Below are 13,926 nucleotides of genomic sequence, written 5' to 3' on the forward strand. Positions count from 1 at the left end.
TTTGCGGGGGGACCCGGAGCGGCGGAGGGGAGGGCGGACCGGAGGACCGACCGGAGGAGCCACCGGAGGAGCGGGAGGCCCAGGCGCCGCCTAGACGGGGCGGCGGGACCGGCCGGGCCCCGGAGCCCCGAAACCCCTCCATGCACCGCCGTCCCCGCCCAGGATGTTCCCGGCCCGGAGGAAGCCCCGCCTGCCCTGGGAGGACTCCAGGTCAGGCCGTCCCCGCCCAATCTCATCATCAAAAAAACATAAGATTTGTTAAGCGCTTACTATGTCCCCAGCGCTGTTGTAAACGCTGGGGGAGATCGAGGTTGGCCCCCGTGGGGCTCCCAGTCTTCAGCCTCCTCTTCCCGCTGAGGCCCCGAGAAGTGAGTGGGAGCTGACAGGTGGCGGAGGGGGGATTAGAACCCACGACCCCATCGCCAAGACATCGCCTTGATTTTCTTTATTTGTTTTAATGAGATGTTCATCCCCTTGATTCTATTGATTGCTATTGTTCTTGTCTGTCCGACTCCCCCGATTAGACTGTAAGCCCGTCAAAGGGCAGGGACTGTATCTGTTACCGATTTGTCCATTCCAAGCGCTTAGTACAGTGTTCTGCACATAGTAAGCGCTCAATAAATACTACTGAATGAATGATTGAAAGAACTTCGGACTCCCCAGCCCTGGCTCTTGCCACTGAGCTGCGCAGAATCGTTCCCCAGCGCTTAGCCCAGTGCTCTGCCCGCAGGAAGCGCTCAGGAAATACGATGGAATGAATGAATGCGGGGTCCCCCCCCACACACACACACGGGGGGAGGTGGCAGGTTGGGAGCCTCGGGCCCCCCCCCCCGACCTCCGGGGGGGAGCAGCAGAAGGTGAGAGGGTCCGCGGAGTGATGATGATGGTACTGGTATTTCGTAAGTGCTTACTGTGTGCCGAGCACTGTTCTCAGCAATGGGGTAGATACGAGATAATCAGGGTGCCCCACATGGGGCTCACAGTCCTCATCCCCATTTTAATAATAAAAATGTTGGTATTTGTTAAGTGCTTACAATGTGCAGAGTACCGTTCTAAGCGTGGGGGGGAGATACAGGGTCATCGGGTTGTCCCACTTGGGGCTCACAGTCTTCATCCCCATTTTACAGATGAAGTCACTGAGGCACAGAGAAGCGAAGTGGCCTGCCCAAGGCCACACAGCTGATAATCGACAGAGTCGGGATTAGAACCCGTGACCTCTGACTCCCAAACCCGGGCTCTTTCCACTAAGCCACACTGCCTCTCTACTGCCAACCCCCACCCCCTGCCCCCCACGTGCCTGTCTCCCCGCTCGTGTCTCTGCCCCGCGCTGCCTCTGCCAGGCTCCTTGAGAAGCCGCTTGGCTCAGTGGCAAGAGCCCGGACCTGGGAGTACGAGGATGTGGGTTCTAATCCTGGCTCCGCCACTTGTCTACTGTATGGCCTTGGGCAAGCCGCTTCGCTTCTCTGGGCCTCAGTGACCTCATCTGTAAAATGGGGATAAAGATGGTGAGCCCCACGTGGGACAATTCGATTACCTAGTATCTACCCCAACAATTAGAACAGTGCTTGGCACATAGTAAGTGCCTAACAAATACCATTATTATCATTATTATTATTCAGGGCTTTGTCTCCCTCTGTGTACCTGAATGTCTCTGGCGCCTCTGAGGATATATCTATAATTCTTCTGATTTCTGTCCACACTTGTTTAGTTGGATTGACATCCATCTGCCCCCCCGTAGACCATGAGCTTGTCATGGGTGGGAATCGCCTCTCTTTTTTGCTGTATTGTACTTTCCAAGAGCTTAGTACGGAGCTCTGCACACTTTCATTTATTCATTCAGTCGTATTTATTGAGCGCTTACTGCTTATTGATTTAAATTCTATCCCACTCTGCTCCCCTACTAACCCTCAGGAGCGGGGAGGGGGTGCTCTCTTCTGAAATCGGAGTCGTCCCCCCACCGCCCCCCAGGCTGCCCAGGTGGGAGAGTTATGGCGCAGGGGCTGGTGGGGCTCGGACTCCAGGCTCCGAGGGAGCGGGGGACGGAGCGAGTCAGCTTCCTTCGGGCGGGCAGACCCTCTGGAGGCGGGGGTCTCCGGTCCCCCCAGCCCTGACTGCTATCCCCCTCTCCCCCGTCCTAGGTCCCGCCTGCCACTGGGGATGGCGCCCCGAAGGTGCACCGTGTTCCGCCTCTTCTTCGCCTGCCTGGTCCTGGGCTTCCTTTCCCTGCTCTGGCTGCAGCTCAGCTGCTCCGGGGACGGGGACCGCCGGGAGCGGGCCTGGGGGGAGGAGGCCGCGGCGGCCCCCGGTTCACAGAGGGCTTGTGACCCGGGCCCGGTCCATTTTGAGGAGGACCCGTCCTGGGATCCCCACCGCCTTGCGCTGCTGGTCCCTTTCCGGGAGCGCTTCGAGGAGCTCCTGGTATTCGTTCCCTACATGCACCGCTTCCTGAGCAAGAAGAAGATCCGACACCATATCTACATCCTCAACCAGGTGGATCACTTCAGGTAGGCCGGGGGAGGAGGAAGAAAAAGAGGAGGAGGAGAAGGAGCTCCAAGTTGGCTACTCCTGGGGCTCAAGGTCAAGCAGTGGCTGGCCCAGCCCCACCACCCCCTTCATCTAGGCCCGGCACTACCCCTCTGGCCTGCTGCCAATCTGTCAGTAGTGTTTCCCAAGCTCCTGCTGTGTGCTGAGCGTGGTAATAATAATAATGATGATGACATTCATTAAGTGCTTACTGTATGCCAAGCACTGTTCTAAGCACTGGGGAGGATACAAGGCCATCAGGTTGTCTCACAAGGGGCTCACAGTCTTAATCCCCAATTTTAAAGTTGAGGTAACTGAGGCACAGAGCAGTCAAGTGACTTGCCCAAAGTCACACAGCTGACAAGCGGCGGAGCTGGGATTAGAACCCATGACCTCTGCGTCCCCAGCCTGTGCTCTTTCTACCGAGCCACGCTGCCAACTCTTGGGCAAGTCCAGCAGTCAGAGACCATCCCTGCCTTCAAGGAGCTTACAGGCTGCCATGGGCAGAGCACTGGGCTAAGTGCTAGAGAGAAGACAATAGAGGTCGTGGGCGTGATCCCTGCCCTCAAGGAGTTGATGGTCTACTGGGTGCGGAGTACTGGATCATGTACTCGGCACAGACCAGGAGAGTTAGGTGACCTGATCCCTGCCCTCGAGGATCTCACGCTGTAGCTGAGGTGATGGACACAAAGCGCTCTCCCAAGCGCGTAGTACAATGTTCTTCCCAGAGTAAAGTGCTAAGTAAATACCGTCAATGGATAGTCGGGATAGGAATAATGGCATTAAGGGCTGTGGCCATGCCAAACGTTGCACCGGGCACTGTGGGTGGGTTTGCCCCGGCACGCGGGAGTTGCCATCAACCCCTTGCCCGCCTCCTGCCCCTGGCCTGGAACGCCCTCCCTCCTCAGATTCCACAGACAGTGACTCCCCTCCCCACCCTCAAAGCCTTATTGAAGGCCCAACTCCTCCAAGAGGCCTTCTCTGACTACGCCCTCCTCTCCTCTTCTCCCACGCCCTGCCGCGTCGCCCTGACTTGCTCCCTTTATTCATTCCCCCCTCCCAGCCCCACACCACTCCAGTCCATATCTGACATTTATTTATTTCTATTAATGTCTGTCTCCCCCTCTAGACTGTAAGCTTGTTGTGGGCAGAGAATGTGTCTGCTTATTGTTACACTGTACTCTCTCAAGCGTTTGGTACAGTGCTCTACACATAGTAAGCGCTCACTAAATACGATTGAATGAATGAATGAATGGCCACCACCCCGCCCCGCAGATTTAACCGGGCATCCCTGATCAACGTGGGCTTCTTGGAGAGCGGCAATGGCACGGACTATATCGCCATGCACGACGTGGACCTGCTGCCCGTCAACGAGGCGCTCGACTACAGCTTCCCGGAGGCTGGGCCCTTCCACGTGGCGTCACCCGACCTGCACCCGCTCTACCATTACAAGACATACGTGGGCGGCATCCTGCTCCTCACCAAGCAACATTACCGGCTGGTGAGGCCCCGCCCCCACCCCCAGCTTGGGGCCGGTGGGCATCGTGCAGCGGGCGGGAGGGCCGCTGCCCTGCGGCCGGCTCTGGGGTAGGTAGCGGATGCCGTCCCGGTCCCGCCTGGGGCTCGCGGTCCAAAAGGGAGGGAGAACCGGGATGTGATTCTGTCCCCCCATTATCCCGGAGCAGGGAACTGTGAGGCTGTGGAGGTGGTTCGGCCCCCGGGCTCAACGATCCCACCTCTCTCTCTCTCCGCCAGTGCAATGGTATGTCCAACCGCTTCTGGGGCTGGGGCCGAGAGGACGATGAATTCTACCGCCGCATCCGGGGGGCCGGGCTTCAGGTACCTCCTACCGCCCTCGCTCCAGGACCGGGGGTGCGGGGTGGGGGGCGGAGGCCAGGCTCCGAAAAGACCTTGGGTCTGCCCGATTTGATGGGGGTGGGTGTGAGCAAAGGGTCAGAGTTAAGAGCCTGGAGGACGGAGATCGGACCTACCGTCTCCTTTTGTCGTCTCCCAAGTGGTTCCCACAGTTTTCCCCATCTTGATCTAAGGTCTCTCTCCTCAGCTAGCTTGTAAATTCCTTGAGAGCCCGCAGCAGCACGGCCTAGGGGAAAGATGGCAGGAATCAGAGGATGTGGGTTCTAATTCCGGCTCTGCCCGTTGCGTACTGTGTGACCTTGGGCAAGTTGCTTCACTTCTTGTGGCCTCCGCTTCCTCATCCATAGTGGGTATTCAGTGCCTTTTCTTCCTCCTGCACAGACTGTGAGCCCCCTGTGGGACAGGGGCTGTGTCCACCTGTTCAACAAGTTTCTACCCCAGGGCTCCAAACAGTGCTTGACACATAGTAAGCGCTTAAATGCTAGAATAATAATAATCATAACTCCCTAGTCTGTTGTAGACTCTCAAGTGCCCAGCACAGTGCCCTACCCATGGTAGATGTTAAATAGCTGGGCTGAGTGGGGAGAGAGAGTCTAGAGCGAGGCCCAATGCATAGCTTGTATCCATCCCAGCGCTTAGTAAAGTGCCTGGCATATAGTAAGCGCTTAACGGATACCGTAAGCATTATTATATAGATTACCCCCAGCACCCCAAACAGGCTGTGTCCTCCTGCAGTTTGGGGCAGGGTGGGATTGGTAGGAGGGGCAGCTTCTTCTGTCCACTTCCTGTGCTTTTTGATGGTTTCCCCCCAGCTGTTCCGCCCTTCGGGCATAACTACGGGCTACAAGACCTTCCGCCACCTGCACGACCCAGCCTGGCGCAAGAGGGACCAGAAACGCATCGCGGCCCAGAAGCAGGTACCGGCTCGCGGGGTGGGCGCGGGAGCGGAGGTTGGTGGCGAGGGACCCTGCGGGCGGTGGTGCGGGGGGTCGAACCTTTCTCTTCGCTCACCATCCACCCCTTGCTCATGCCCTCCCTCCCTCCTGCCCGGAATTCCCCGACCCTTCCACATCCAGCAGACTACTGCTCGCCCCATCCACAAAGCCCTCCTGAATGACACCTCCTTCAGGAGGCCTTCCTTGATTCATCTCTCATCTCCCTACCCCTCTTCCCCTACCTTAATTGCTGTTTCAGCCCTACCTAGGCACTGGAGTGCTCACCTCCTGTTTCACACCTGTCCCCATCTTTGAACGCTTACCGCTTCTCCCCACCGGAAATTGCTTTTAGAGTCCGTCTCCCACCGCTAGCTTGTCAGCTCCCTGAGGGATCGTGCCTGTTTTCTCTATCATTCGCCCACAGGCGCTTAATACAGTGCTCTGCCCAGAGTAAGAGCACAAAAAAGACTATTGATGATCAGAGTTGGGGGAAGGCAATCCTCTGCTTCCCCCGCCCCCTGTCAGCTCCGTCCTGTCACTGGGAGGGAGGGACCCGATTATCTTGTCTACCCCAGTGTCTGATATAGTATCTGGCACATAGTAAGCACCTAAGAGATATCACCATTATTATTATATTGTCCTTTTCCAAGCGCCTAGTACAGTGCTTTGCACATAGTAAGCACTCAATAAATACAAATGAGTGAATGAGGAGCTCTAGAGAGATTAGGGAAGCCTAGGTTCTAGGCGTAGCCTTGCTCCTGCCCCCTCGCCTCTGGTCCGGCTAGGGGTTCAGCCCCCAGCCCCACCGTCCCGGCCCCGTTGGGTGGGGCCGGGCTCCGTCGGCCTCCCGGGCGGGCTGGGGCCTGAGCCCCTCTCTTCTGTCTCCCCTCCGGGCCCCGACCCCCTTCAGGAACAGTTCAAGGTGGACAAGGAAGGAGGACTGAGCAACGTCCGGTACCGCGTGGATTCTCGGACCGCGCTCACCGTGGGCGGGGCCCCCTGCACCGTCCTCAACATCCTTCTGGACTGCGACCCGGCCCAGACGCCCTGGTGCTCCTCTGGCTGAGCGGCCGCCACCCCGGCCTCCCATCCATATGTCCTCGCCGGGAGCCCCGGCCCACCTGCGCGCCCCGTTCTCCCACAGCCCGGGGGTTTTGGACGCCAGGACCACGTGGGAGGGGCCCCGGGCCCCGAGGAAGCCAGCGGGGAACCCCCCTGTTCCCCCGCCCCGGTGGGCCTGAGGGCCGGAGGCTACAGGGCCGTGGTCAGCCACCGCGGCCGGCTCCGCTCTCCCCCGGCCCAGACTCAAGCTGGCCGGTGCGACTGAGGAGGGCGGGCTCTGGAGGTCAGTCCGACGGGCTGGACAGCAATAAAGAGTAACCCTGGGCTCGTGGCCCGGGCTCCCCTGCGCTGAACTCTGCAGCCGTCTCCAGCGTGCGGCTTCTGTCCCCAGCAAGGGGTCCTGTGCGTCTTCCCTACTCCCCCTTATCCCCATCAGCTTCACTCACCTCTACCCCTGAGAGAGAATTTCTCCCTCTCTCTCTCTTTCTCTCCCTCTCCCAGGCTTGGAAGTCAAAAGACGTGGGTTCTAATCCCAGCTCCGCCTCTTGTCTGCTGTGTGACCTTGGGCAAGCCCTTTCACTTCTCTTGCCTCAGGTACCTCATCTGTAAAATGGGCATGAAGACTGTGAGCCCCACATGGGACAACCCAATTACCTTGTATCTACCTCAGCACTTAGAACAGTGCTTGGCACATAGTAAGCACTTAACAAATACCAGAATCATTATTATTATTATTATTATTATTAACCCCCACAGGAGGGCTCACCTTCATCCTCTGTAGGCTCCACTGGGCTCCTTTACCATCCAGGGGAGCCACAGGGCCCTTTCTCAACTTATGTAGGAGCGGAGATGCTGGATCAGAACAAGGGCCAGCGGGATGCCCTCGTTCAAATTCACCAGCCCTCGACTCCCTGCCCCTCCCCCCGCTGCAAAGGGGTCCGATCTGGGCCCCCACCCCCGAGAAGAGGCTCAGACCCAGCCCACGGCCTGGTGCAGAAGCCCCACCCTATTTACTGAGCACCGGCTGGAGGCAGAGCACTGTACTAGGCCCCTGAGAGAGGACAGAAGATGTCGTGGAAAGGGTCTCTGTCTTCAAGGAGCTTCTGATTTAGTGGAGCTTCTCAGGGGTCCTTGCTGGCCGGCAAACTGAGTGAGAGAGGAGAGATGCAGGGAGGGGGTGTGGGACACTAAAGGAAGTTGCACGGCTGCCCGGGACCCAGCCAGAGGAGCCGAACTGGAGTCTGGTTGCTCTCTTCTGTGTGTCGGGCCTGGGCATGGAGGGGGCGGGTGGGGCGAGGAGGAGGAGGAAGAGTTTGTATAATCGATCAATCCAGGCTGGACCCTATAATAGCCATGGTCCCATTGGGTTCACGCCCAGCATCTCTGGTACCTCAGGAGGGCACTAACAAATACCAACATTATTATTACTATTATAATTGTGGTATTCGTAAAGCACTGTGTGCCAGGCACCGTACTAAGCACTAAGGTAGATATAAGGTAATCGGGTTGGACATAGTCCCTGTCCCACGTGGGGCTCACAACCTTGATCCCCATTTTATAGATGAGGTAACTGAGGCCCAGAGAAGTGACTTGCCTAAGGTCACGCAGCAGACAAGTGGCAGAGCTGGAATTAGAACCATGGTCCTTCAGACACTGTAGCCGGTACCGGAGTGGGTCAGCTCTCCTCTCAGGGCTTTCCCGGTGGAGCAGGCTGGCAGGATGTTCTTGAGGGCCAGGGCCGAGAGCTGAGCCTGAATGCCCATTCACAGGCACCAAATCTCCCCCCTTCCGCATCTAAAACGATCCCCTGGCTGCCCACTCTTCTTTAACATGGTGGCGCCAAGCTGTCTCCTCAATTCTCTAACGCCCATTTTGTGAGATGCAGGGAGAACTGGGTCAGGCAGTTCTGCCGGCTACACCCCAGTTGGGGAGAGATTCCAGAAATAAACCGTCTGCAAGAATAACTTTTCCCAGAACCCGGGGGACCGACACTGCTCTCACCGTGGAACTCTCCTTTCCTCCACCCTTATCCGGGAACATCCCCTCTGCAATTAGGATGGGGCATGGAGGGGGTAGCCTCAGGCCTCTTCTTCCCCTGAGGTGGGCTATGTTCCTCTAAACACATGAAATATGCCCACCCTCGTTTCCAGAATCCACCTTTCTAGTTGTTGTCATCTCATGTTTCGGGAACAGAGCAGTGGAAAAAGGAAGAAAGGGGCAGAGGTTGTGCCAAGGCAGTGGGTGAGGAGGGCATGGCAGCCGTGGCCATGAGAGCCCTCGAAGCCCTTCGAGTTTCCACTGAGCTCTTGGAAGAAGGCCATCTTACTGACTGGGCAGAGCCTTAAGAACATGGCCGTAGAAAAAGTTAACATTTCTCACCGTGAGTTCTACAAATTTAGGCAACCCAGATGGAGAACTACGGGGCTATGGGACGTGTGCACCTCTTGTTGAACTGATTTAAGGGATCCCTTCAGGCTAAGTAGGGATCTGATATCATACCACGTCGATCTAAAACAGATCAGGTAAAAATGCTAAGAGAATATGAACATGAGGCTTTTTCTGTAACCTGAACATTTCTCTTCGGTTGGGCTCTTCACCTTGCCCTCTGGAGGATTTGGCTTCAGCTGTGCCAACTCCTGATTCCGGGCACTACACCCCTAGTGTGACTTAGTAGGTAGAGCATGGGCTTGGGAGTCAGAAGGACCTGGGTTCTAATTCCGGCTCCGCCGCTTCTCTGACTTGGGGAAAGTCACTTAACTTGCCCTGTTCCCCCTGGGCCGAGGGAAGTGGGAAGAAAATCCACTTCAAAGCTCCAAATAATTCAAACTGTCGGTCTTTATGCTTGAAACCCTGTGCGGGTGGGCAGGAGAGAGAGAGGGAATCAAAATGGGGCTTAACTCAGATTTTGGAGTGAACGTGCAGTTCGTTCCTAAAGAGAGGAGCAACAAAGGAAAGGACTGACAGTCTCTTCTGCGGAAAACACTGTTTACCAAAATCCACACTGTAACTAGCCAAGGGTGTTTAGGTCAATCTTTATTTTTTTTCTTTTTTTTTAAACAGAAGTTGGCCAGAGAAGTGGAAGCTCTCAGGCATTGATGGAGAGACCAAAGCAGTTGAGGCAGGAATTATAGCACTCCCGGAAGCCTTGAGCCTCCTGCTGCTGAGGCTGGGAGCTGGATCCCTGGGGCATCTTGGAGGGGGATGAGCCTGGAGGCTCAGGGATCAAGCAGGAAGGGACCGTGGCCTGGAGTCTGTCCTGCTGGGGCAGCACCTGGTGGTTTAGCCTTTCGGAGGCCAGCGGGGTCTTGTTCCAGGTCTCCGGTTGGATGGATGTGTTTGGGAGGAGTGGGAGACCCATTTCGCAGGCTTTCTCGGGGGGCCCCGGGAGCCTCTGCGGGAGAGAGGGGCTGCAGGTCGGGGAGTTGTCCGAGAGGTAGGTCGCCTCACACGAGCAGTAGGGGAGGTGATTCAAGTCCTGGAATTTCTCTTGGCAGGCGTGGATTGTGAACCCCAAGGTCTGGAAGTTCTCCTCCACGGTGGAGCACGAAAAAAATTTCTCCACAGGTGACGCTGGCCGGGGGAAGGAGACAAACAACGTGGAGGTGAACCAGAGGTGGGTCTCTTGGTCTAAAACAGAACCCTCCTCATGGTACCGGGGGCGGACGTTGGTTAAGGCCACGGGCCTCGCTGCTGCACCAATCCATCAGTCAGTGGGGTTTATCGACCGCTTACTATTAACAAATAGATTCAGAACATCTGTTTGGGCTACACAGGGCCACCGGGAAGATTCTATATAGGCTCTCAGGGACATTTAATATTCGCCTTACCCCCAAGCTCACAGCACTTACATATCTTTAAATTATATATTACAAATTACTTATTGATTCATATTAATGTCTGACTCCCCTCTAGATTGTAAGCTCGTTCTGGGCAGGGAACGTGTCTGCTAATTCTGTTCTCTCCCAAGCGCTTAATATAGTGTTCTGCCCATAGTAAGTACTTGATAAGTACCACTGGTTGATTGATTGATTGATTGATTGATAAGGGATACCTGGATAAACAGGTTTGGGACTCTACAGGCCAACCAAAAGGAAATTTTTACTTCCGAGAAGTGAGTGGGTCCCTGCTCTTCAGCGCCCCGACGATTCCACAGCGAAGTAGGCTACAGACCAAACCTTAAACTCCTTCACCCAAATCCTCCCAGTTTTGAAGCTACTTCCCCTTTGTTTTGGAAGGGGACTTCACTTTATTCAGACCCTCCTCAGTCTCCTTCACCCGGTGGTTCACTCTTCAGCTCCCTAGGGTGTGCTGGACCCTGAATATTTCCCATTCTCAGATCAGAGGTTGCCCCCTCTGATCCTCTGCAGGAGCTCACCTCTCTCTCGGATGGTGCACCCTGATGAGCCGGGGATGGCCACCGTGGCTACCTCTTCTGATTCAGAGTCCTTGGCACTGTCCTCCACCGTGGACTGATTGAGGGGAAACAAATACGCAGATGTCACGGAGCTGTGGGCTTCGGGCCCCATTAACCTGTGTCTATCCCGGCACTTAGATCAGTGCTTGACACCAAGTAAGCAATTAAATACCGCACACACATCCGCACACAAAAATCAAGGGTTCTAAACATACCGTGCCTGACAAGAGTAGCGATACTCCTTTGTACATCTTGGACCTCTTGATCGTCAGCCTGTGGCGGAGCTGGCTTAAAGAGGACCGGGACCCGCAGGTATTACTGGACGGGGTGGTCCTGGTGCTTTGGCCCAAGATCTCCATGAACTGGATGTTAAGCTGCAAGCTCCCTAGGGTCTTCTTGGTCTTCCCACTCTTGGAGTGTAGGCGGAACCACCTGTCCAAAAAGACATTTTCATCCTAAAAATGCCATAATGATTGTTCCATATTATTCTGTAATAATAACGGTGATATTTGTTAACTAGCTCTCTTCCCCCTTCAAAGCCCTACTGAAAATTCTCCTCCTCCAGGAGGCCTGCCCAGACTGAGCCCTTTTCCTCTGCTCCTCCTCCCCTCCCCATCGCCCCTACTCCCTCCCTCTGCTTTACCCCACTCCCCGCCCACAGCACTTGTGTATATTTGTACATATTTATTATTCTATTTATTTTATTAATGATTGCCCAAGGTCACCCAGCAGACAGGCAGCGGAACTGGGATTAGAAACCCAGGTCCTGTGACTCCCAGGCCCTTGCTCTACCCACTAGGCCAAGCTGCTTCTCTGAAGCTTGTCTCTCTAAGCTCGTTGTGGGCAGGGAATGTGTCTATCATATTGTACTCTCCCAAGCCCTTTGTAGAGCGTTCTGCACAAAGTAAGTGCTTAGTAAATAGGACAATGAATGAATGAAGCAGCTGATGCCTGAGACCCTGCTTGGGGGCCCTGGGGGTGGGGTGGAAGGGTTAGGTCAGGTCCGCTCACTCGTTGTTCCTCTTCCTTTTGTCGTGGAATAGCTGTTGAAGTGACACGCTGGCCTGGCCCAAGAGCGGGTCTGGGCGCCACTGGGCACGGTGTCTCACCCTGAGGGTGAGCCCGTGCTCCTCAGCCCCGTCCAGTTGGCCGGGCAGCTGCAGGACACATTCCTCCTGCCACTCGGGGTTCAGGCTGCGAGGCACCACCGACGTCATGTACTTCTGTTTCCCCAGCTGGATGACCACGTACGGGTTGCTGAGCCCGGTGCCTCCCTTGGGCAGGAGGGCCTCAGCCCGCACGACCGTCACCTGCATGTGAGTTGGATGCCATTCCTTCGCCTCCAGCGTCCTGCGGGGGACATGGCCGGGGGGGGGCAGTTCACCCAAGTCCGTGAATCAGCGGGGAGGGAAGGTGGGAGAGGAACTGGAGGACCGGGAGGGGGCCGGGGAAGAGTGGAGAAGAGGGGGAAGATGCCGGGGGAAGGGGAAGAAAGAGGGTGGGAAAGGAGGAGAGGGGCAGGAGGAGGAAGGAGAGTACAGAAAGAGGGTGGGGAAGGGGGTGGAAGGGGCAAAAACAGAGTGGGGAAGGGGGACGATGGAGGTGGGAGGGGGCAGGAGAGTGGCGAAAGGGACAGATTCATTCATTCATCCAACTGTCTTTATTAAGCGCTGACTGTATGCAGAGCATTGTACTTAGCGCTTGGGAAAGTAGAGCAATTAGAAGTGACAATCCCTGCCCACAACGAGCTCACGGTCTAGAGGGTGGAGACGGGCATCAGTACAAATAAAGAGACATCAGTAGAAATAAATGAAGTGACAGATATATACATAAGTGCTGTGGGGCAGGGAGATGGGGGAAGAACAAAGGGAGGAAGTCAGAAGGGAGTGGGAGGTGAGGGTGGGAGGGGGCAGAAAGAGTGGGGAGGGGGGATGGAGGCGGGAGGAGGCAGAAAGAGTGGGGAAGGGGGGATGGAGATGGGAGAGGGCAGGGGGAGGATGGGGAAAGGGGAGGATGGGGTTCAGAGGGGGCAGGGGAGCGGGGAAGGAGGGAGGCCCGGAGCCAGGACAGTCAGCTTCTTGTGGGTATGGAATGTGTCTGTTTATTGTTGTAGTGACTTCTCCCGAGCCCTTAGGACAGTGGTCTGCCCACGGTAAACTCTCAATAAATGCGCCTCACTGCCAGTGGGCTAGAGGAGGAGGACATCCGTGCAACGGGCTTCGGGCCGGGATCACAGGATGAAACCTTGCAACAAACACCAAGATGTGGGGTGGGGGGTGGGCGGGGGGGGGGGGGGGGCAGGACCAGGGGCTTGCCAAGGGCCGGGCAGGTTTGGGACATGGAGGGAAGTTGGAGGGGAGGGCAGGCCGTTGGCCGGGGTCAGGGTCAGGGAGGTGGGCAACCGTTACCCGAGGCGGGGCCGGGGGTCCCGGCTGGGGCCCGTGGCCGCTCCCGGCGCCGTCGGGGGGGTGATGGGGATGATGAGGGGGTTGGAGGAGGAGGGTCCCGCGCAGGCACAAAGGAGCCCGCAGCGGCAGGTGGCCCCCGGTGGGGCCTCGAGCACGCGCGGCCTCCCGTGGCAGGTGCGAGGGCGGGGGGCGGGCGGGGGAGGAGGGATTTGGAGGTTCATCCATTCATCCATTAGTATTTATTGAGCGCTTCCTGTGTGCAGAACACGGGACTAAGCCCTTGGAATGGACAGTTCGGCAACTGTACTGAGCACTGAGGTAGATGAAGGCTAATCAGGCCGGACGCGGTCCTTGTCCCACGTGGGGCTCACAATCTCCGTCCTCATTTTACAGATGAGGGAAGCGAGGCCCGGAGAAGTCAAGTGGCTTGCCCAAGATCGCACAGCAGACATTTCATTCAGTCGTATGTACTGAGCGCTTCCTGTGTGCAGAGCACTGGACTAAGCGCTTGGAATGGTCAATTCGGCAACAGATAGAGACGATCCCCGCCCAACAACGGGCTCACAGTCTAAACGGGGGAGACAGACAGCAAAACAAAACCAGTAGTCAGCCATCAATACCATCAAGATAAATAAAATCATCAGTGTGGCTCAGTGGAAAGAGCCCGGCCTTGGAAGGCAGAGGTCATGGGTTCGAATCCCGCCTCTGC

General features: G+C 56.4%; 2 protein-coding genes across 2 annotated transcripts; one reads left to right on the forward strand and one right to left on the reverse strand.

The window, feature by feature from the left end:
• Nucleotides 1-52: 52 nt before the first annotated feature.
• Nucleotides 53-6,755, forward strand: B4GALT7 (beta-1,4-galactosyltransferase 7). Its single transcript, XM_029052478.2, has 6 exons — nt 53-210; nt 2,139-2,504; nt 3,799-4,024; nt 4,279-4,362; nt 5,211-5,315; nt 6,244-6,755. The coding sequence occupies exons 1-6, from the start codon at nt 164-166 to the stop codon at nt 6,397-6,399; spliced, it is 984 nt and encodes a 327-aa protein (XP_028908311.1). The 5' UTR covers nt 53-163; the 3' UTR covers nt 6,400-6,755.
• Nucleotides 6,756-9,410: 2,655 nt separating this feature from the next.
• LOC103165913 (rab11 family-interacting protein 1-like) lies at nt 9,411-13,379 on the reverse strand. Its single transcript, XM_029052556.2, has 5 exons — nt 13,218-13,379; nt 11,821-12,159; nt 11,025-11,241; nt 10,771-10,864; nt 9,411-9,965 (listed from the first exon to the last, which is right to left on the reverse strand). Exons 2-5 carry the CDS (start codon nt 12,123-12,125, stop codon nt 9,481-9,483), a joined length of 1,101 nt encoding a protein of 366 aa, XP_028908389.1. The 5' UTR covers nt 12,126-12,159; nt 13,218-13,379; the 3' UTR covers nt 9,411-9,480.
• Nucleotides 13,380-13,926: the final 547 nt, after the last annotated feature.

The sequence above is a fragment of the Ornithorhynchus anatinus genome, chromosome X2 (assembly GCF_004115215.2).
Source record: "Ornithorhynchus anatinus isolate Pmale09 chromosome X2, mOrnAna1.pri.v4, whole genome shotgun sequence".
Taxonomy (NCBI): Eukaryota; Metazoa; Chordata; class Mammalia; order Monotremata; family Ornithorhynchidae; genus Ornithorhynchus; species Ornithorhynchus anatinus.